Here is a 22,091-nt window from a genome sequence, read left to right as displayed (position 1 = left end):
AACATGAAACAAAAATCTGATGGAACCTTGAGCTTTGCAGAACTTAAACATGAGGAATTAAAGCCCACAAGGTGGAAGGCAGAGCACCATTGTACTTTGGAATACACTACAAATATGTCTTTACTTGGTAGGTATTTGTTGGATTTGAATACATACATGCATGTTAATCCAATGAAAAAAATGTTTTTCCAAGGGCCATAGCGGTATGTTTATTTGATCTGCCTTGGAATTAATTATATACAAATTATACAATCAATATTAGTATATTGTTGTATGACTCAGATAATGAAAAGTAAAGGCATTCATGTATTGGAAAGGTCTTTCATACAACAACTTTATTCAACCTCAAAACATTAATATAGTATAGCAATAGTTACAAAGCACAAAAGGTCATAGCTACCAAATCCCTACCAAGGTCGCAGCTGCTGTATGTTTGCACCTATAAAATCAGTTTGTATAAAATAAAATATAACTCCAGTTCATTAGGATTATGATTTCTTTCTTCAACTTGTTTAATTTATTATATAGCCTTTACAAAAGAAAAGAAAAAGTTTATTATTATTATTTTTTTTTTTTACATAATGCTGCAAGTATAGTTTGTTTGAAGTTTTTTTTGTGTAAAATGTGGGTCATCATGCTTCAGCATTTAATATTTTGGTATATTTCCCTTCAAAATATCCCATACATTGTGAATTAATACATAATTTACTAAACATACAACAAAACGTACTGCATTTCTGTTTTTGCTGTAAAGAGTATTCTCTTCAAAAGAAATATGGTAACTGTAAAACAAAACAAAACAAAACAAAAAGCTAGTTCTGACTAATGCCTTAGTTGTGTGTTTGTGACTGTAGGCTTAACCTTATGTTGTGAAAAAGGGCCTTCCCTTACATCTGGTGTTTCTTCCTGTTTGTTTGTGTACGTTTAGTAAAGTCGGCCAGTAGGCACACGGGGCAGGCATATATAGGCATGTGGTGTTTTGCTGAGGTTGATGGGATTGCCATCCAATCGGATGTCCTCAAGAGCCTTGCGAATATAATTGATGTCTTTCAAGTTGCAGAATGTGTCTTCATGCAGCATCTGGATGTTGTTGTTCTGAAAAGATAGGGGGGAAAAAGGATAAGCTGACAGACTTGACAATGAGAGGGCGCATCAAAGGAGATAACCTTCCAAACGATAAGGACCAGGACTGTAGGTCTCTGAATCCTCTTAATGTAAACTCTAGATATGGCTAATATGCAACAAGTGCTTCAGGGATGTACTCTTAAATAGTTTAATGCTAGTTGTGCGCAATGGACAATGACAATATTTAAGCCTCTAATGTCATTAGACACAATTTATACCTAAACTATATAATCAAAATACATTTCATTAATATCTGAATTTTGAACGGATATCCAAAACATAAAAATACCATGTTCGTCCCGCCACTAATTCTTCTCTTTTGACTTTTAACATCTTTAGATTTGAAGTCACCCCTCATATGCTGCCATTGTGTAGTGGTAAACAACAGTGTATGCAACACTGGCGAGTGACAGAGTGGGATATTTATTCATTCATTTTGTTTATTCTGCGTACTGTTGGTGTGTATACATATTTAAACAACTTTTCCCCCTTTTTTTTAGTTTACCCTTTAGTCTTTCCCTCGTATCCGCTGCTGTAAAACAGTTTGGTGTGAAGTGCCCAGAACACACAGCATTGTTCTTGTTCAGCTGAAAAGACTATCTAATTAATATTGGCACATTTTAAAGCTGCTATTCAGTAAAACCTCATCATGAGTTCTTCAAATTGAATCTATGAAGTGTCCTCTCCAGTTGTCTTGGAGCATCCAGCAGCCATACACATGACCATCATTTTGTGATTGATTGTATGAACAGCTTCAATAGATATGAAGCATCCCAAACTTGAGGTTTCTATGTATGTCTACAGCAAACATGCGATTCAGAAAGATATACTATGACATATACACACACGTAATAAGCAACAACTAATAAGTGTAAAGTAACATCATTTTTCTATTCATAGTGCTTGAGTTTTATAGGACTACTAGTGCTGACATAGTTATCTAGAAGGATTCTGGGAAGAAGCCGGAGCCATGGACCCTGAACCGCAATGAAAGCATTAAGAAGTAATGAAAGTGCATTTCAATGATTATCATGTGGCTTCCCCCTTTATGGTAGCACACAGGAACAATTTCAAAATAGATGCATAAATAAAGCTGTGTTTTTATTTTATTTGTGTATCCAAGTAAAATGAGAGGACAGCTCTGCATTATATCTTTCATTGTGTACACAAATTGTTAAAGCATTTATGCAGAGCTTCAGTCCAAATTTCAATCCTCATAGTTCCCTGGGCGCTGTAAATAGCCCATTTCCTGGCTGGCTGTGAGGTGCTTAATTAAATACAGTGTGGATACAGGCCTAACTGCAGCTGTAAGTTAGTTATACAAACATTACGACTGAGTAGGCCATTGTGCAAGTAAGCTTGTTTTTCAGAAGGTCTTTTCTCCTGTGTACTTGAATAAATATCTCTCATTCTTTGACAATAGATGTGAAATCTGTAGTCCTTCAAGTAACAGAACCTGTGTTCAGTGTACAGAGTATTTCATATGAAGTGTAGAGAAAGGTAAGGCACCTGGAGATGAAGAGAGCGCAGTGTGTGAGGCAGAGGCAGAGGGACGTGGTCCAGGTTGTTGTCAGTGAGGTACAGGTACAGCAGGTTGTGCATTTCCTGGAAAATACATTTCAGTTACTGTATGGATAGATACATGAAATGGTATGTTCTGACACTCCAACTAAAGGACAGTTTATCATAGCAAGCTGTGAGAAGCACAGTAGAGGAAATAGAGCACCTCACCAGCACACAATAAGTAGTAACACACAATGGGGAAAAGAGGCAGAGAGATTAGCATCTGTTAGGTCCAAATTTCTTGCATTTAAAATATGTGAAATAATGTGAACATTAATGCAGACATGCTTAAACAAACATTTTATTGTATGTACATGGGCTGTTGGGCTGATATGTAGACAACTCTGTACCAACCTTACAAACAATGTAATAGGTTTCAATTGTATGCACTTATTTATAATTGTTTATTTGTTTTGGTAAAACTATAGCAAAACTATGAATCCCATGGCAATACTCTTATAAAGGTTGACTGTGGTACTATGGTCAAACCATAGAACAGTAGTAAAGCATGGTTTACCATGAGAAAACATGATGGTTAAGGCACTGCATTTTTTTATCAGTCTGGGCTTGTGCCAAGAGTCTGACCTATTCCCCTGGAATAGTTCATAGTAAGCTGCAAAATTACTATGCAAATTTACCATAGTAAAATTGAACCGTGGTAGTGATAAGAAATGACACTGGTTGGGGCACTCACCTTGAAGGCTTCGCGTTTGAGTCCATTGCTGCCTAGCTTGTTGTGGCTGGCGTCGATCAGAGTCATGGCGTTGGGAAGCTCAGGTAGCTGACGCACCTTGTTCTCCCGCACCACCAGCTCCTGCAGGGCAGGCAGAGTCCGGAAGGCATCCTCGTCAATCTCAGAAATCTCATTGCTTGTCACGTCGATCCTCTTCAGCTTATCTGTAAAGAAAAACAATGGAATATTTGTACAGATTTTTTTTTTTTTTTAATTTGGTTGTAACTTAAACACTACTGGAAGCAAATGAGAAACAATGAGTTTTACAGCTGAATCTTGAAATAACTGTATGTGACAGGGTAGATGAAATACCTGCACTGAAAAGCACCTCCCACCAGCAGGGGGAACAGGAGGAACCTGTCCATCCAGCAGTCTTTGACAACTACGGGGTTAACGTTCCATAGGCATCGGCCTGCTAGGAGGCTGGTGCAGAGGAACAAGGTACACCTGGTTCCTAGCCCAGGTAATCGGGTAAGGGCGGAGCCAAGGTGTAAAAAGGGGCAGCCTCTCCACCGGTCCTGGGACCGGGGAAGTGACATCAACACCTGTTTGCCGGTAACAAATGCTTTAGAAGACCAAGACCAATACCTCTGCTGCTGCAGGGATACTCTGTGCTGAAATCAAACAGCAAGACTGTTTGCCCATACACTTTTCTACATGTGTTGGCTCCCCCTTCAGGGCTTGTGTATATAGCTTTGTTGATAGGTTCTTAAAATGTAAAGAAACAGTACTATTTATTTTGCAACCCTAACTCTCCTTGTGTCATTCCGAGGCCTTCCACACTGTACAAAAGAGCTTAAAGAAGAACGTGGTATGGGTGTGTAATATACAAGTATACCAAGTAAATCAATATCATATTAACTAATGTCTTCTTCTTGTTTATATTCACACTGGGCACAATGCTCCACTGTGCTATAATAACACAGCATGCTTTTTAATTCTGTAAGGTCAAAACAATATTATATAATAACACTTTCTGCAATTACACTTGCATGATATTTTCCCTTTACTGTTAAATAACATTTATTTTCAAATCACATGCCCCTTAACTGGGATTTATTACTTAAATGAAGGGAAATTTGCAACACAACTTAAACAGGGGAAGTAGTTAGGATGAAACTATTTGTATAATATTATACAGTACTGGTGGACTGGGGGGAAAAAAAGATAATACAATTGCAATTAAATTAATAGATTAATTTTTTATTTATCTTGACAGAAAAACAACATATTTTGGGAATATTAGGGACATTTATATAGGCTCAGGGATTTTAAATGTAATGTAACATAATAATAACCACTGAACTGTACCAGTTTACCTGACATTTCTCTTCAGTGCTTACTAAGGGTTTTTTTTTTTTTTTTTTTTAACATTTCTTCAATGATAATATTGCGAGTGTTAATAAGAGGTAGGATAATGGGTTATAACAACTTGGTTAGAACTCCTTCAAGGATGGAATTAATATAATTCAGTTATAAATCTTAAAGTTATTTGTGTGTAAATTGGTATACATACTCATCTCTGCAAAATCAGACTTATTGATTTTCTTGATCTTGTTGTAGCGAGCATAGAAATGAGTGGTTTCTTTGGGAAGAGGGGGCACCGTGTCCAGCATCACATCGTCACAGTAAACTGAGCCACCAAGGCAGGTGCACAGCAGGCAGGTGGGCAAGCCTGACAGGAGCAAAACAGACACATCATTCATGAATCAGCCAGGTGAAAACTACATTTAAGAAAAACATGTGAAATTGATTGTGTGTTTTCCATTGTTCCTGCTGCCATTTTGTAACAATTTCAAAATGCAAATACTGTATATTCCTTTAATGTGAACAAATAATATGCAGTAAATAATACTTTTATTTAATCTGCATCCTTTGCTCTGGTAATATTGCACTTTTAAGCATGCTGTTCCACGTTTTTACTGCTTTCCAAATAGGACAATAATTTAACCAAGATATACCATGCTTTACCATTTACCATGCTGTACCTGTACTTTGCTATAATTTACTGTGCTTTCCATACTCTTTACCAGGTAAACTTTTAGAGGGGTTAAAAAATTGTCAAATTGTCCTTTCATTTAGTAAATAGACTGGAATGAGCTGGCTGTACTGACCTGCCTGTGTGTCTGGGCCCAAGAGCCCTGAACCCCCTGAGCTCTGTGCTGGGTTCAGGGGTTTAAGAGGGAGCTCCTCTTCCTCCTCGTCCTGGGAATCAACTGTCTGCCGGCGACTGTCTACAATGGGCGGCAGGGTGCCAATCTCAATCTGTGGTGAGAGATATGACTTTTCTCAGTGTGTATATTTTAGCTCTGTGGATTGAGTCTCTGTCATGTCATTACCCACAGTGGCCACATGAGGTCAGTAGTAAACCTCTGAAACCACTTGTTTCACCCAGAACTCCTGGCAGACCTTTTCAATTCTCTTTTTTCTCTCCATACAAGTTTATATTCTGAAAATCATCTTACTCGAGAACAAAAAAGGAAAACGTGAAAGGTATTGAAAGTGGCTAAAAAAAACAACAATTTGGATAAAACCAGCACGTTAAGACCCTAGACTTTAAGTTAAGACTTTAATACAGTGACGCTGGTTTCCTTATGGTCCTAGCTAGTAGTTTGTGATTTCTATTTGTAATTTCCAAAATGACCACCTGAGGTCCCTATCAACCCACAGCAACCATATCATTAACGCATGCAAGGCCTCTATTGGAGCAGTTTCAACACCATTGAAGCTCACTCCCAAAGTTCTGTTCTTAACGTGTATGGTCCTTGTGGCACCAAGACACTCATGGTAACCACAGGCACCGTCACTCTCAACTACATTAAAATACATGATATAAACTGTGTTAATAAAATACTAGGATTACAAATGAGTATAGCCTTCACATAACATATACCTGTATAATAAAGTAAATGTTAATTATCTATCTGAAATGCTGAATAAATTACAAAATAGTTTGCAATCTTACAATAATCTGACACTGAACATCTCTTACGTTGAGTTTGTATTATTATTATTATTATTATTATTTATTTCTTAGCAGACGCCCTTATCCAGGGCGACTTACAATTGTTACAAGATATCACATTATACATTATTTCACATTATACAGATATCACATTATTTTTTTTACATACAATTACCCATTTATACAGTTGGGTTTTTACTGGAGCAATCTAGATAAAGTACCTTGCTCAAGGATACAACAGCAGTGTCCCCTACTGGGGATTGAACCCACAACCCTCTGGTCAAGAGTCCAGAGCCCCAACCACTACTCCACACTGCTGTTTGTACATATTAAAGATAGTTTGCATTAGTTACAGTCATTTTAAAGGTAACTGTTTTCAGTGCTATCTGTAACTTACATTATGGGCATGCTAAATGGCAGTTACATAGAGGTAGAACAGGTATTGTGACATGACTGGTTCCACAGACCACAATTAGCCCTAATGCTCATTAGGTAAAGTAGTTTGAGATTAGTGCTAATCTGGGTCTGTGAAACCAACCGTTAAATGTTAGCATAATCCAGTTGAAATAAAGACACATTATTTTAAACTGTATTTAGAAACAGATATTACACTTGTGTTTATAGATTTTGTGATTTAGGTGTGTGGGGTGAAGACATAAGTATCTCCTGCAATATTTTTTTGTAAATTTGGTTGTTAAAATATTGCATTTATAATTTGTTTTTCTATTCCATTTCTCCTTTTTCAACGTTCATTTTAATAGCACATACATTACTGTTTCACCAGTGAATTATTTTTTGACTCTGCTCCTCCATTGCAAACCTGTCTAAATCAGCAGTTGTGGAGAAGAGGAGTCAGGGGAGGAAGCAGTCACTACACGTGACACAAAATAAACAAGAAACCAGCGTTTACACTTTTACATAGAATAACAAAAGAACCTTTAAACAGCCATTCAATTACCTAATACAAAATACTTAAAGATTAATTATAATAATGTGAAATTCTTAAATAACAAGTTCATAATAATGGAACAATACAATAATTAGTGATAATAAGACAATTTAAAAAATAGGAACTGTTCCTCACCAACTACAAAGCCAAAATGATTAGCATTTAATAAATATTGATTAAACACTGTATTTTTTGTATTCAAACTGGCAAAATATGAACTTGTGTTTTTTTTTTTTTAATTTGCAAACTACAAGAAAAAGCAATGAATGTAGAAAACATCCAGATGTACTGCCATTTTATGGATGTACAGAACGGTGTTGCTACTTGGAAAAGTTTGTTTTAAGTAATTACGTAATCGAAATGCAGAGGAAATAGACACAGAAGCCTATTTGAATGCCTTATAATAAAACAAGGAAATGATGCAAACAAAAGGAGGCCATCAATCCTTGTCCGTTTTTAAGTAAATGATTCATCCCAGAGCTTTGTCTTGTAGCTCTTAAAGGATCCCAGTGACTCAGCAGCCATGACATGGCTTGATAACCCATTCCGTACACTTACTACTCCTAGCCTCTGTCCGAAGTCTGTCTTCACTCAATTTCCATATGTGCACTCTAGTGACTCTCCCCAAACCCTTTGTTCTAGGCTAAACAGATGTGGTTCCCTCAGCCTATCTTGATAACAAATACCTTTAACTCTCTCCATAGCACCAAGTTTTGTCCTTTTTGTATATTTAATTGAAAAGTACACTCTTGCCTACTAGACCCAGTAATTTCTTTATTTTTGTGATTGAGTGCTTAATAAAGCACAAGTAACTGTGAAAAGCACCTACAGTAAAGAGAAGAGTAAAGTTTAGATGTAGGGCAGGCCTTCTCAAGAAAGAAAACATAATAATAAATTAAGAAAATAAATCATTATTTACCAATTGGAGATAAAAAGTATTTCACATTTAATAGAGCAATCCTCCTCTTGTTGCTTTGTTGCATGCCCTGTCACGCATCTCCTAGTACATATATTATTATTATTATTATTATTATTATTATTATTATTATTATTATGTATTTATTTATTTGGCAGATGCATTTATCCAAGGCGACTTACAGGTAATACAGGGCAGTACAGGGTTACAATGCAAGATTCATATTTAAATACAGTATAGTTTACAGCAAGTGCAATAATACTAAAAGAATACAATATGAAATAGGATGCAACCGTTTAGGATTACAACAAGTTATATTTACAACGACATAGTGGTGCAATAATGGTGCTTAGGTCAGGCAAGTCCAGTGCATAATATGCAGGGTAGATCAAGAGATCTACATGTGTCTTGAGGAGGTGGTGAAAGGCAGTGAGAGTAGTTCTGAAGTTCTCCGGTAGCTGGTTCCACCACAGAGGGGCTAGGGAATAGAAGGAGCGGGCATGGGCGGATGGAGAGCAGAGGAAAGGCATGACCAGTTGGCCTGTAGAGGAGGAGCGGAGAGGGCACGAGGGGGTGTAGGAAGACATGAGAGACTGGAGGTAGTATGAAGGCAGTGTGGTGAGGAGAACGGCAGACAAAAACAAAGGTCTTGAATTGAATGCGAGCAGAGATAGGTAGCTAGTGGATGGTGCGAAACAGAGGGGTAGAATGAGAGTACCGAGGTTGGAAGAAAACAAGATGAGCAGCTGAATTTTGAATGAGTTGAAGGGGGCAGATAGCTGAGGCGGGGAAACTAGCAAGGAGATTTACAGTAGTCCAATCTGGAGAGTACAAGAGGTTGGAACAGCTGAGTGGAATAAGTAGTGAGAAAAGGACAGATTTGTTAGATGTTGCTAAGAAAGAAGCGGCAAGTGTGTGTCAGGGAAGAGATGTGTTGAGAGAAGGAGAGGGAGGGGTCAAGAACAACACCTAGGTTTTTAGCAGAAGGAGATGGAGAGAGTTTGACAGAGTTAAGGGATACTGAGATGGAGAGGTCAGAGGAGGGAGAGGAAGCAGAAGGAAAGTAGAGGAGGTCAGATTTACAGAGGTTGCATTTGAAGTGGTGAGAATGTGTCCAAGTTGAGATAGCTGAGAGGCATTCTGAGATATGGGAGGAGATGTGGGAGTCCAAGAAGGGAAAGAAGAGGAAGATCTGGGCGTCATCCACATGTGGATTTTGTTTTTTATATTATTATGCAATTGTATCATGGAGGTAAAGTCATCATCATTTGAAACAACAACAGCTGTGACAATACCTGAGTGAATATAAAACTGTGTTTGTGTGCCCCTACCACCAACTACTACTTCCAGAAGCCATTTTAAAGAAATTCCTGGTAAAATAATGTGCATCTGAGAATTAGTTTATAGATTTGGTAACTATACGCTGTCCCAGATCATAGTTTTGCAATTTAAAAATTGTTTATTTTGTTCCTGTAATCAAATTCACATATCCGTAACAACCAATCATAAAAGGCTACAGAAATTAGCAATTTATTTTTCCTTGATCCATCACAATGGAAAAATAAATCAATATAATCACATTATTTATATTAATAATAATAATTAAACAAACTCCAGTATAACATGGACAATCTTGAGGAAGCTTGAGCAATATTCTTAATTAGCAACTCTTCCCTGGAGATCAGTTTTGGGAGCTTATATATCCCAACCTCCTCCACATAATTGCTTAAATTAGTTCATAAGCAAACCAAACATGTGCAATATTACCCGTATGTGGGTTACAATTACAGTATAGTAAAAATAATCATTCTTCCTGCAGCAGACCAAAAGGTAGGACACTCAGCAACACAAAAGCAAGAGTAGCAGAAAGAAGTTGAAAAAGGAGTACAAGGTTTCCAGGGGATCAGCCCAAAGAGTCATGCCTGTATTTCTTGAGTGTCCTTGACCAATATGGCTGTCTGGAAACCAACAGAACCCGTTATTATTATTTATTTTTTTAATCAATCCATGACTAAATGACTGATGGATTTTTGTGGCTTTTAATTTGGCAGGGTTGTTCATAATTTTCTTACCTACTTTATACTGTGATTAAAATATTAAACATCATGCGAAATCTTACGGTCTAACCTTTCTAATGGTCATCAGATTGGATTTGAAGTGCTTGTGAAACTATTCTGATTTTGTTGCAATGCAGCTGAATGTCACAGCTTCCTTCCTGTAGAAAATCCCAAGGTGGTTGGTCCAGTAAAGTTAAAGGAAAGTTGATGTATTTTTGAGTCACAGTGCTCTTCACTCTTTTGCTGCCAAACTAGCACAGCACATTTGAGTAGCCAGAACCGACCTATAATTTGAACCAGAGTATCAGAGAGCAACTGCAGAAACCAAACTTCTGTATCATAAATCCATAATAAGTAAAACATTAGCAGCTGTCTTTTTTCTGAAGATTTATTACTGTTTTTTTTAAATTAAATATATGTTGGGAATGTATTAAAAATATAAAACTAAAACTGACAAAGTATTTTTTAGTATAGTACAGATTATGATCAGTGCTTCACACAGGAGCTGTACTATCTACAGTACTGTACTTCACTGTACTTCACTTCAAACAGCAAAGCACATTATACTTGTCAGAACAACTCTGGTGGATCTAGCAAGCTGCATTTTGAGAGAAACTTCACAGACATGAATGATTAACTAAAAACCAGCATAACAAAACACACAAAAAAACATGATTTTCATAACATTGACAACAAAACGCAATCATCTGTAAAACTAAGAGAATCTTACCTGAGGTTTATCAATGGTAAGTCCATCATCATAGTCATAGATGTCTTGGTTTTCCAAATTGAGATTTTCTAAATCCACATCATAGTTTGAAGCATCATATGTGTCATAGCCTGGGGCCTGTCTTCCTTGCCTTGACGGAGCTGCTATTACTGCCTCCACAATAAATAGTCCAAATACTATATTTGCAAAAGTCTTCATGATCCAGTCTTTCAAAAGAGAGTACATCAGATCATTAGATCAGTTGTTAAAACTTCTGTTTTATAGCTATCTATCAAAGTGTTGATGAACTACAAGTAGCACACTGGTACTGATAGGATACCATGGTACTCAAGGATTATCAGTTTGTATTAGTTCATGACATTATGATACAATTGGAATGTTGTAATTTCAAATGTTACCATCTTGGTATTACTGCATTAGTATTCTACTAATGTTGCATTATATTGTATTATTATTATTATTATTATTATTTATTTCTTAGCAGACGCCCTTATCCAGGGCGACTTACAATTGTTACAAGATATCACATTATTTTTACATACAATTACATTATTTTTTTTACATACAATTACCCATTTATACAGTTGGGTTTTTACTGGAGCAATCTAGGTAAAGTACCTTGCTCAAGGGTACAGCAGCAGTGCCCCCCACTGGGGATTGAACCCACAACCCTCCGGTCAATAGTCCAGAGCCCTAACCACTACTCCACACTGCTACCCTGGTGTTCCGTTTGAAGATAATTTGGTCAGGGTACACTTGCAAATTCAAAAAAAGGAAATGACTGTAACTTCTAGAAAGAAATATCAATTCATTATTATTTTTGCATCTGGATTTTTCTATAATGGGAAGCTCTTAAAAAGTACTGTAAGTAATGTTAAATGACATTCCCCTTTCCCTTTATGTATTTATGATATTTGCAGTCATAGTGTTGTTGCCCAGTGTTTTGAGCATGTTTAAAATTCTCTGCTCCCAATTGATTATTTGGTCAATTTTATTTAAGCCAAAGAACTTTTATTTATTAACCTCTTTTGTTTTTGTTTACAATTCTCTGTGAAAAACAATGACATCACTAGGTTAAAGGTCAAACTAAAAGGGACACTATTGGTAGCCATGGTCTCTGACCAGAACAAAGAATTGCAAGGCAAACTAGAATTTACTACAAATCTGAGAAGGAGCTGAGCTTTTCAAAACTCCCATGTCATACAAAATACTTGAGTGACGTTACTTTAAACTGAAAACAATTGCAAACATCCCAAAACGGTAAGGGAAAGTACACAAATGTTCAAATGTCATTTTAAGCCGCTTGCCCTTTAAGACCAACAATATTCCTGCTATGTGGAGAGAGAAAGTGTCCTGCTACACTTTCAGTACCTGCCTGCCTTCCTAGTTACCTGGTTGAGGGTGAATCCAAAATGTTATATGGCATGTCAGTGTTACTAACTTAATCCTTTACATAATGTGTTGATATCACATATAGAAAATATAGCTGTAAAAGTAACCAGCAACAACTTAAAAACAACTAACCAAACTTCAGTGTGCTTCAACGGTAATACAGGCAAATTAGTAGCAAAGATTCTTGTAAGGGTGGTCAGGCGGGAGAGTTAGAAATATTAAATGGGATGGAAACTCTTTTAGGGGCTAAAGTAACTCCATATGTTGCCAAGTATCCTACAGTAAGTACATAGTGCATGTGGAAGACATGTTATCAGCAGCACTTTAAAGGCCTGTGTGCTCTGAAATAGTAATTTAATTTCTTTGTAGTTGTTTTTCTACTGTAATTTTAGCCTCAAGGCTAACAGAAGAACACAGAATAGTTTAGCACTACAGTATCTGAGGTGTATGTAAATCATGTAGACAGAACCTACTGTAGGCAAACTAAATACTTGAGGTCTGAATGAATGCTTTTATGTGAGCAGGTCTAGGCAAGCACATATGAAATTCCACTGGGGTTAGAGGACAGGGTGGCAGTCTAACTCCAAATGCCTGTTTCTACAAATAAACCTTTTGCAAGATGGGGGAAAACAAATCCTAGGAGGACTCCTCTCACACATAACTCTTTGATTGCATCTCAGTAAGGCTGCAAAGAGGTAGTGTTAAATAATTTGATTAATTATCAGCTATTTTGCTAAAATAATAAAGCAATCATCTGATCAATGGGTTAAAATTGATGTATCAGTCAAAGCAGAACAGAATAACTTATAAATCTTCAGGAGATATACTTGATTTAAAAGCTCTCATATTATTGTCAGCTATGTTGTTTTTGATTAAAATGATGCTGAGTGAGGACGTTTTTTATTTATTTATTTTGCAATGTTCTGTTGTATTTTTAAAATTTACCATTTGACAAAAAATGTGTGTCTGTTGTGCCAACCAAGTATGCATTCTAATATATCCTTCTTTATTGTATCAAATTACACATTGACTGCATAATTCATTGTACAGGGGCTGTCTGCAGAAAAGTTGCTCAGTACTCCTTCTCGTTCTTCTATTTTGCTTGGCTACTTCCATGATATTCCTCCCTTTGAATGATTTAACAGTTGCTTTTCGAATAGTTTCTTATAATGATAGCTTTCCTTCATAAAGATTTATTTTCACATTTCTGTTATCCTTAATACATTTTCAACATTATATATTTTTTACATACATGTATATGGAGAGTAGAGATTACGAGATAATACTTGTTTATCTGCCATTTAAAATATCACACAATGACAATTGCCATTGATTAGGTACTGCTTTATCAATTACTATGCAAAATGCATAAAATACAATAAAAAAACGTGCAATTTCCCATGTCAAATAAGCAACCCAAAGTCTTAAACAATGAATACAATAAAAAATAAACCACTGACTGCTTCAGGAATTTAGCTGTAAAATGATCTTGCAATTCCAATAGCTAACAGCTGTTTTGCAGAGTCACATTGAAATCGTTTGTATCTGCAGTTTGTCTGGAAAAGATATCGTGTGTAACAGTCAATTTAAATAGTGAGTCATAATAAATGAATTACACGCTTCACAATTTAAAAAGGTAACCTTATAAAAATGACAACAGCCAAAAAATCACAGGGTTTGTTATTTCTCAAATTGTGTCTCATATTATGTATGTCTCAACACGATTGGCTCAAAGACCATAACAATCTTAAATGTTTCTGTATGAACATTTATTTAAAAAAAAAAACATAATAAATTAAAAAAAAAACGTTAGTACATTTTAAAAACAGAGAAAATAACTTATTTAATAAGCATTTAGAACAAACGTTAACAATAAATAAGATAAGATTTACTCTAAGAGTCATTTAGCACCATAGATGTTAATTAGTTGCCATGTCTAGAGAATTATTACTTTTTTGTGACAAAAATCTTAGATAACCGATTTTAAAAAATCCCCAAATACTTACCTCTGGCTTTTACTTTCTCAAATGGTCCAAGCAATGGGTTTGCTGAACTCAGGGTATCTGGCCCTGGCCAATGGCAATGGTACTCAGTGGCTGTGGGAGGGTGGTATCCTACCAGACCTGATATGTGCCCTACCTTGTGGAAGCAAGGACTGACATGGCAGAGGAGAGACTGATGCTTTTGGTGACTGACCACCTTAGAAATGCTTAGCCTGTAATTCAACACAATCCTGCACAACAAAATACCTTTTTATAAGTGCACCTTTCTTTTGCTACCAGTAATTTGAACATTCTTAAGTTCAAGTGAGAAACACAGGACCAGGGTTGGGGGATGAATTATGAATATATTGCCCTTTCATTTTACATGTTAAGGGCTAACAGAACAACAGAGTCTTTGTATCGAACTTTTGTCAGAATGCTACAAAAAGGAAATCTTGAAATGGATCAAACCTTGTCACAGCTAGAGGCCAACCGAGTAAAAAACTTAAATAATATCTGATGAATAGGCATCCAACCTTTTGTGTGTCAGCTTCATCTTTATTCATATTTCCGGGGGAATTTGATAGCCATTCTAGACAAGAGTAGCATGTACAAGAGTACCTCAGAGAAACCCAGTCACCTTCATACCCTGTAGGGCAAAATGTGTGAAAGAGAGAATGAAGAAATTCCTGACTGCTATTAACCCTAGCATTGCCTGGAAATCCATTGGGCTTATTTTATGGTGTAGTGTATGTTTGTGTCTAAATGTTTAAATAATGTTGAAACTGTAAAGATATAACAGGAACTGTTACTGGCTGACATTCTCTGAAATAACTTATGCATGACGTACTGGGAACTTACATACATATATGTTATTTAGCTGGACATACTTTAATGCCACAAGGGGCATCTTCTACACAAATATAGATCTGGATTATGACTTGTATAGCTTAGCATAAGCATGTCAAGAAAACAGTCAGTCTAGCCTCTAGTCTTGATTACTTGTTTCATGTGTTATTGCTTGGTTTTGTATGGGACAGCAACAGCACAGATCCATGCTGCACCCAATGTATGCTAGTGTGAACTATACTGAGTATCAAAATAAACGTATCACTTATATTTGAGCTTCAAAAGAAACTTTTCACTCATATTTGGATAAAATGTACTAGATGTGATCGAAAATTGACAAACTCTGTCTCAGAGCAGGTGCAGTGACTTTTTATTGTGGTGACCAACAATTGACATTTTACTGTCTGAAGTTATGGGGGGATGGGAGATACTGTGAAAGTCACAGGCTAGTAGCGTGTGGGCACCGTTGGAAGCAGTACAAGCAGTACATCTGCGACGCATGCTTTGCACCAGGTTTCAGATGTTGTCTTGTGGAATCCTGGCCCATTCCTCTTGTAGTGCCTGGATAAGCATCTGCCTGTTCAGTGGTCTGCGAGCCCTAGAAGCCACACATCGCCCAAGTTCATCCCACAAATGTTCAATTGGGCTCAGGTCTTTCTGCAAGAAAGCTGTCGTGACACGAGCAACATGTGAACGTTAGTTGTCTTGATGGAATGTTGTCACATTAGGATGGGCTTGCAAGAAGGACACCAAGTGAGGCCTTAGGACTTGGTCAACATATCACTGTGCAGTCATGTTACCATCAATCACTACCAGCGGAGTTCTGTAGCAACTAGACACTGCTGCCCAGACCATCACACTTGGACCTCCCCACCGATTGGTCTCTCGTACACAACAATTAGCGTATCGTTCACCATGTCTACGCCATACTCGCTGATGTCCATCAGGGCAGTCTGTGCAGAATCTTGATTCGTCACTGAAGAGGACCTTGTTCCACTGAAGGCGAGTCCACCTAAGGTGTTGTTGGCACCATCTCATCCTGTTGCGACGTGCACATTGCTGAGCATCGGACACCTGTATGGTCGTCTGGCCTGTAGATGATGACTGTGTAACCGCCTTCTTACAATTGAACTGCTGATACGTGGATTGTTACGACCTGCAGTATCAGATGCTGTTCGACTAGCAGTGCGAAAACGATCACGAAGATGCTGCATAATGATCTGTCGATCTTGGGCAGGTGTTGTGACTCTTGGTCTCCCAGTTCGTGGCCTGTCATTGACAGAGTGTGTCTGGTTGTGAGCACCCAAGATGGCGAGTCACAATAAGCTGCCCTAGTCCAGCCTCCAACATGCCGATTGCACGAAGGTGCTGCTGTCTTGACAGACATGGCATTGGTGTTTTTCTGTGATTTTCTTTATTGCTTTTATTCAAGCTTGCAATTCAACAGCTGAAATCACTCTGATCAACGTCCAATCAACTGTCTCACTAATTAGGTGATTAAGTGCATATGCTTCAGTCATAGTCACTGAAGCGTGTCATGGTCAAGGATGAATGATCGAGTGATTAAAAAGAAACCAAAATAATTTAGTCAATGTCCATCATTTATATACCTTATTTTTTCCGAAAATAAATATGCCATAATAGTGTAAATAAATATGTCATAATAGTGATGCTTAGTATATGTTAATGTGATTGGCAAGATACATTTAGCTTGCTAAATGCAACAACTTCTGTAGGTAATATGCAATCTTGGTGCTGTCAATCAAAGAGTGTGATAAATCTCCTGCAAAGACCCTCTATGTTATCTCATTAGAATTGGGACATTGGAACATTTTGGCCATCTAATAAGAAGGAGGAGTTTCCCACAATTTTCCAGTATGCTGCTGGGTGGAAACAAATGAAGCTGATTGGGGCCTTGCTTGGGGTGTGGACATTCTTTCATGTTGCAGGACCCAGATATAAAATAGTGTGTGTGCCTTTTGTCAGTGTAATTAAAATATCCATGTTTTAATTATTTCTGGAGAGACAAACCTAGAGGTAGCAATGGTATATATGTCAGAGCTATATGAACTGTACGTAAATTACATTTTACTTTAATGATATGGTACCACATTGGGTTAATGTATTATACTTTCCTCTCTGGATGCCTGGGTGAAAGGTGTTCCAAATGTTATAAATCACACAACTGCCACACAGAACACACAATGCAGAATAAATGGCACTGTCAATTGCAGGCAATGTCAAAAAACAGAGGCCAATGATTTGATGGGTATGGGGACTAAAAGGCTCCCTTGCCCCAAATTGGTGGTCCCTCCAGGGCATGTTCACGAGGCAGAGTGGGGGACTTCATGTTTGTCATTGTCCCTTTTCTGTGGATAAGGACTCAGATACCAGAGTAAGTCAGATGGCAGAAATTAATGAAGGAAGGCTGAGAGTATTAGTATAAAGAAAAATATATGTTGTAGGAATGGAGGTGACCAGCAGATGTCAGAATGTTTTTTTAACATATGGGTAGTTGCCCAAGTTGTTTATGTTGGCACAATGACAAATCTACGCGCACAGACACACACATACAGCTTTCTTAATAGATTGAGTTGGTGAAAACAGAAAAGATGAGCCCTTTCTTCCTACAACTATATATTTTGTAAAAAATAGTTATTGCTCTTCCAACTTAACAGCAGGATGTTAGATTTAAAAAGCTTGTAATTTTGGTCATGAAAGTTTACTGCAAATACTAGTATAAACATGATTGTACCTACAAAATATGAAACTGTATCACATTTGTCTGCTTGCCATCAAAGGGTGATGTGGTATTACAGTTAGATCAAGAAATGTTTTCCCACCTAAAACCAATGACTCACACTGTCCGTCAGAGAAAGTAATGTGGCTTTGTTGAATAGAAACAGAGGCTCACTTCAAAGCTTGGTTTCATTATCCTGGGTATAATAATAATAATAATAATAATAATAATAATAATAATAATAATAATTAATTACCTGGTCCTAATAATTCAAGAAGAGACAGAACATTAAATCTTCGTATTTTACAACCTTAGATCTAAACCATACTATTCTGCTCTGGGGGCATATGTTTTTTTTAAAGACTGCATAGTACTAAAATTTAGTTTAATTTTAGAATCATAAAAAGATTACATGTACATTACAGGAACAGCTTAAGAAATCAAGAGGTCCACATGGCACTGCTGTTTATTTTATTATAAATGCAGTAAACTTTAACTAATGTCACCACATTAAGCTTTTCATAGATTAGCAATTCTGTTTGTAGCTGTGGGCACACTCAGTAATTGAAGTATTTTCTACAAGACTGGTCTTCAGCATGATAAAGAGCAGAACACAAAACTTTCCATATTTTTATATGCTGCTGATACCAAATATCCTGTCTTGACATCGGTCTTTGGATGTATTGTGCATTAAAGATGTTTCAGCTGTAGATTCTGACTGATAATTGATGCCACCTTGAGGGCTTGGCTTGTTACGTATCAGGTTTTGGCAACTACCCTGTTTTGTATCAGGATTTATTCCAGTTGGGCGCATATTCTTGCAGGGTTTCAACATGAGGTTTTGATCATCTTTGTTTTTGAACTTCAAAAAGCTTAAGTTGAAGAGACTTCAAACCCATTTATCTAGGCAAGCGAGATATATGATGATTAACTGTTAGGTTTCTCTCACAATAAATGTACCATAAGATTCTGAAATCCTGGAAGAATTCCTTAATAAACCTTGTCTTAGAATTTGCTGGTGTTTTGCAGTTGGATTATAGTAAACATAATGTTGTTTTAATAAATAATATACATTATTATTAGTGAGTTGCAGCTGCATTGGAAGTGCACAGAGGTATTAGCTCACTCTTTTTTTGTAAAAGTACCCAGAGGGAGTTACATTCGCTGACATTAAACTGTACTGTAGCTACATTTTGTAAAAACCCTAATATTTGCCTGACTGGGGAGCATTTGTGGTAAAATCATAGAAGTCCTTGAAGAATAATCCAAACTAGACTAGTATCTACCAAATGCCACACTCCCATGACCAGAGACATATTTGGTTAGCTGTTAATTTTTTTTAATGTCAATTAGAGTTACCCATCCTACAAATATTAAGTCTTTACAACTACATACAGGCTCTGTCTTGGCAACTCCTAAGAACATTTTGTGTATCTATAGCCAGCAGCCTCATTTTATAACAATTTCACTACTTGGATTTGAACAACACCTACAAACAATCTAGAGATTACTTAATCTCAAAGGAATTATACTGTAAAAATATTTGTTTAAATATATAATTTGTTTGTTATACTACAAAACACATGTCATCTAACAATACAGTATGTATCTATTTTGAATATCATTCCATTTTTGGCAATTATATTAGAATTATGAAAACACTGCTAAAACAAAACCGAAAACTGTAATTTGCTAATATAAATACCTATCCTTTTGGTCTGTGGAAAGCTCAGTAAACATTGGGAGCCAATGCCATTGGTTACTAAAATATTAATCATTATTAATTATGAAGGGGAGATCTGTGCTGACTGGTGCATGCGTGGTTCTGCAGGAAGAGGGCAGCAGCCTCGTAAGATCCGCCTGTCAGTCATGGTGATGACACGGAGAGGTGGAGAAGAGGGTGTGTTGGCTTTCCCTCTCTCTGAGTGGCTGAGAGGCGGGCCTTGGGGATTTCTCGGCCCATAAGTACTGCGCTTGGTTATGCATTTGGGTGGCCTTGATTGGGAATACACAGAAGGCCAGTGTAAGCACAGACCAGGCAGGAACGCCAGTGGCTGGAACGAGAGAACAAAATAGGCAAGCACGGCTGAGGAAGACAGCCAGCCTAGAGAAAGAAAATAAATTGTTACGTATCCAAGGGAACGTGTATGAGTAGGAGGGGAACCTTGGCCACCCCAGTGTATAGTGCATAACAGCGTAAGATGGAGACCCAAGCTGACCAGCTTAGCGGCAGTGGGGGTACTGCGTAAGCAGCACCTTTATTTTGTAGTTGTATTACTGTGTTTTATTTTCCCTTTTCTTTCGCCTTTTGTTATTCATTATTTCAGAGCACCTGTGAGTGCGCCAGAATTTAACTGTTTACCAGTATTGGTATTTCTGTGGTCCTGTTTACCGCTGCTTGTATTCAGGTCACAGACGACAGCGCCCTCTGCGGGCTAAAAGAAAATATATAAAATAATAAAACTGGGCACCAGTGCAGTGTTGTCAATTAAACCTTCTGTCTCCTGTGTGTGTCAGTGAATTGCCCATCACCCTTCCACACATGTATTAAACATTTTTTTCTGCTTGATGAAAGATAATCTCTGTTCTAGTACAAAACCTAGAGTGAAGACTAAAACATGATTTGCATTGGACTAAAAATCAGGTGTCCTCAGACATGGATTAGTTTTCATCAAGAAAAGTCGTAAAATGAAAGTTGTGACCAAAGAAGACCCTTTTTTGCAAACCGTGAACCTGGTGTAAATAACTCATTTCATTGTACCCTTTTTCCAAAGGCTAGAACAACCATTTCATCCCTTTAGTGATATGGTATTTGCATACATATCTTCAAATGCATTGTTCAAAGCATCCATTTTTTAAGAGTAGCCAATTATGTTTTATTTTCTGTAGAATCTCAAGACAGATCGTACCAATTTTAGTATTATATTATGGTTTATTGTAAAGGTGGTATTGCTTTGAGGCGAATACCCCCGAAAATGCTTATATTAATCCTAACATAACACTAACATAGTCGATTCGCACAGGAGTAAAAAGACACAGGACGCTTGAGTTTGAAATTTTAAAAAGTTCCTGATGCCCTGTAAAAAAAAGTCGAAGGACCTCTGAGAAAATTATCGTGGATAAAAATAAATGCACGGTTCGCACAGGACTAAATTTCACTGATGTAAAATCGCAAATCCACCTGTTTTATGTAGTGAGTTTTAGTCCTGTGCGAATCAGGCTGAAGTCTGCTTCCTTGCTGTCCTATGCATTCAATCTATCTATTCAAAAATGGATTGAGATTTCCTTTGACCTGATTGGTCAATAAGAGGTCCTTAATCTTTGGTAAAGGACCTTGAATGTTATCTTTCAAACTATGTTTAATCACGTTCCAAATCAGTCTGCCGGAAAATAGGTAAATACAGTATTCATGAATGTTGTCTGTCAATGTAGACGAAGTCTGCTTCCTCGCTGTCCTTAACGTTCAGTCTCTCTATTTAAATTAAGTATAGCAAATAAAGTTAAAAAATAATCAAGAAGAGGCTCCCGAGTAGCACATCCAGCAAAGGCGCTCCGCGTGGAGCGCAGGATACGCCCCATAGCCTGGAGATCGCCGGTTCGAGCCCAGGCTATTCCACTGCCGACCATGGACGAGAGCTCCCAGGGTGTCCCCAGCTCACCGCGAACCCTGTGGACTGGCCAGGTGTCTGCGGGCTTGCCTGTAAGCTGCCCAGAGCTGCCTTGTCCTCCGATGCTGTAGCTCTGAGGTGGCTGCATGGTGGGCCTGCAGAGTGAAAATAAGCGGTCCACTGATGGCACACGCGTGTGTTCATCTTCGCTGCTCCCGAGTCATCGCGGGGGTGGTAGCGGTGAGCTGAGCCTAAATAAATTGGCTATTTCAAATTTGGAGAAAATCGGGGTAAAAATCAATTGGCGACTACTAAATAAAAAAATTAAAAAAAAAGAATCAAGAATAGTGTTTGCTATCAGCAGCAATATAGTAACCACAACAGCAACTTGTCTCCGGTTTGAATGACGAGTTGAAGAAATCAAACAACTGGATTCATTCTGATTGCTTTCAGTAATGATATTTCAACATATCAGCAGTGTG

General features: G+C 37.4%; 1 protein-coding gene across 2 annotated transcripts; it reads right to left on the bottom strand.

The window, feature by feature from the left end:
• Window positions 1-307: 307 nt before the first annotated feature.
• Window positions 308-14,803, bottom strand: LOC117419687 (epiphycan-like). Of its 2 annotated transcripts, none has more exons than XM_034032684.3 (7): window positions 14,437-14,803; window positions 11,039-11,244; window positions 5,536-5,686; window positions 4,938-5,096; window positions 3,383-3,585; window positions 2,635-2,730; window positions 308-1,095 (listed from the first exon to the last, which is right to left on the bottom strand). In XM_034032684.3, the coding sequence occupies exons 2-7, from the start codon at window positions 11,234-11,236 to the stop codon at window positions 925-927; spliced, it is 978 nt and encodes a 325-aa protein (XP_033888575.1). In that variant the 5' UTR covers window positions 11,237-11,244; window positions 14,437-14,803; the 3' UTR covers window positions 308-924. The 2 variants fall into 2 exon arrangements, with proteins under 2 accessions (XP_033888575.1, XP_058842259.1); XM_058986276.1 differs by lacking the exon at window positions 14,437-14,803 and adding an exon at window positions 13,891-13,913.
• Window positions 14,804-22,091: the final 7,288 nt, after the last annotated feature.

The sequence above is a fragment of the Acipenser ruthenus genome, chromosome 14 (genome assembly GCF_902713425.1).
Source record: "Acipenser ruthenus chromosome 14, fAciRut3.2 maternal haplotype, whole genome shotgun sequence".
Taxonomy (NCBI): Eukaryota; Metazoa; Chordata; class Actinopteri; order Acipenseriformes; family Acipenseridae; genus Acipenser; species Acipenser ruthenus.
Note: the sequence above shows the minus strand (reverse complement) of the source record. Positions and strands in the feature narration are given on the sequence as shown.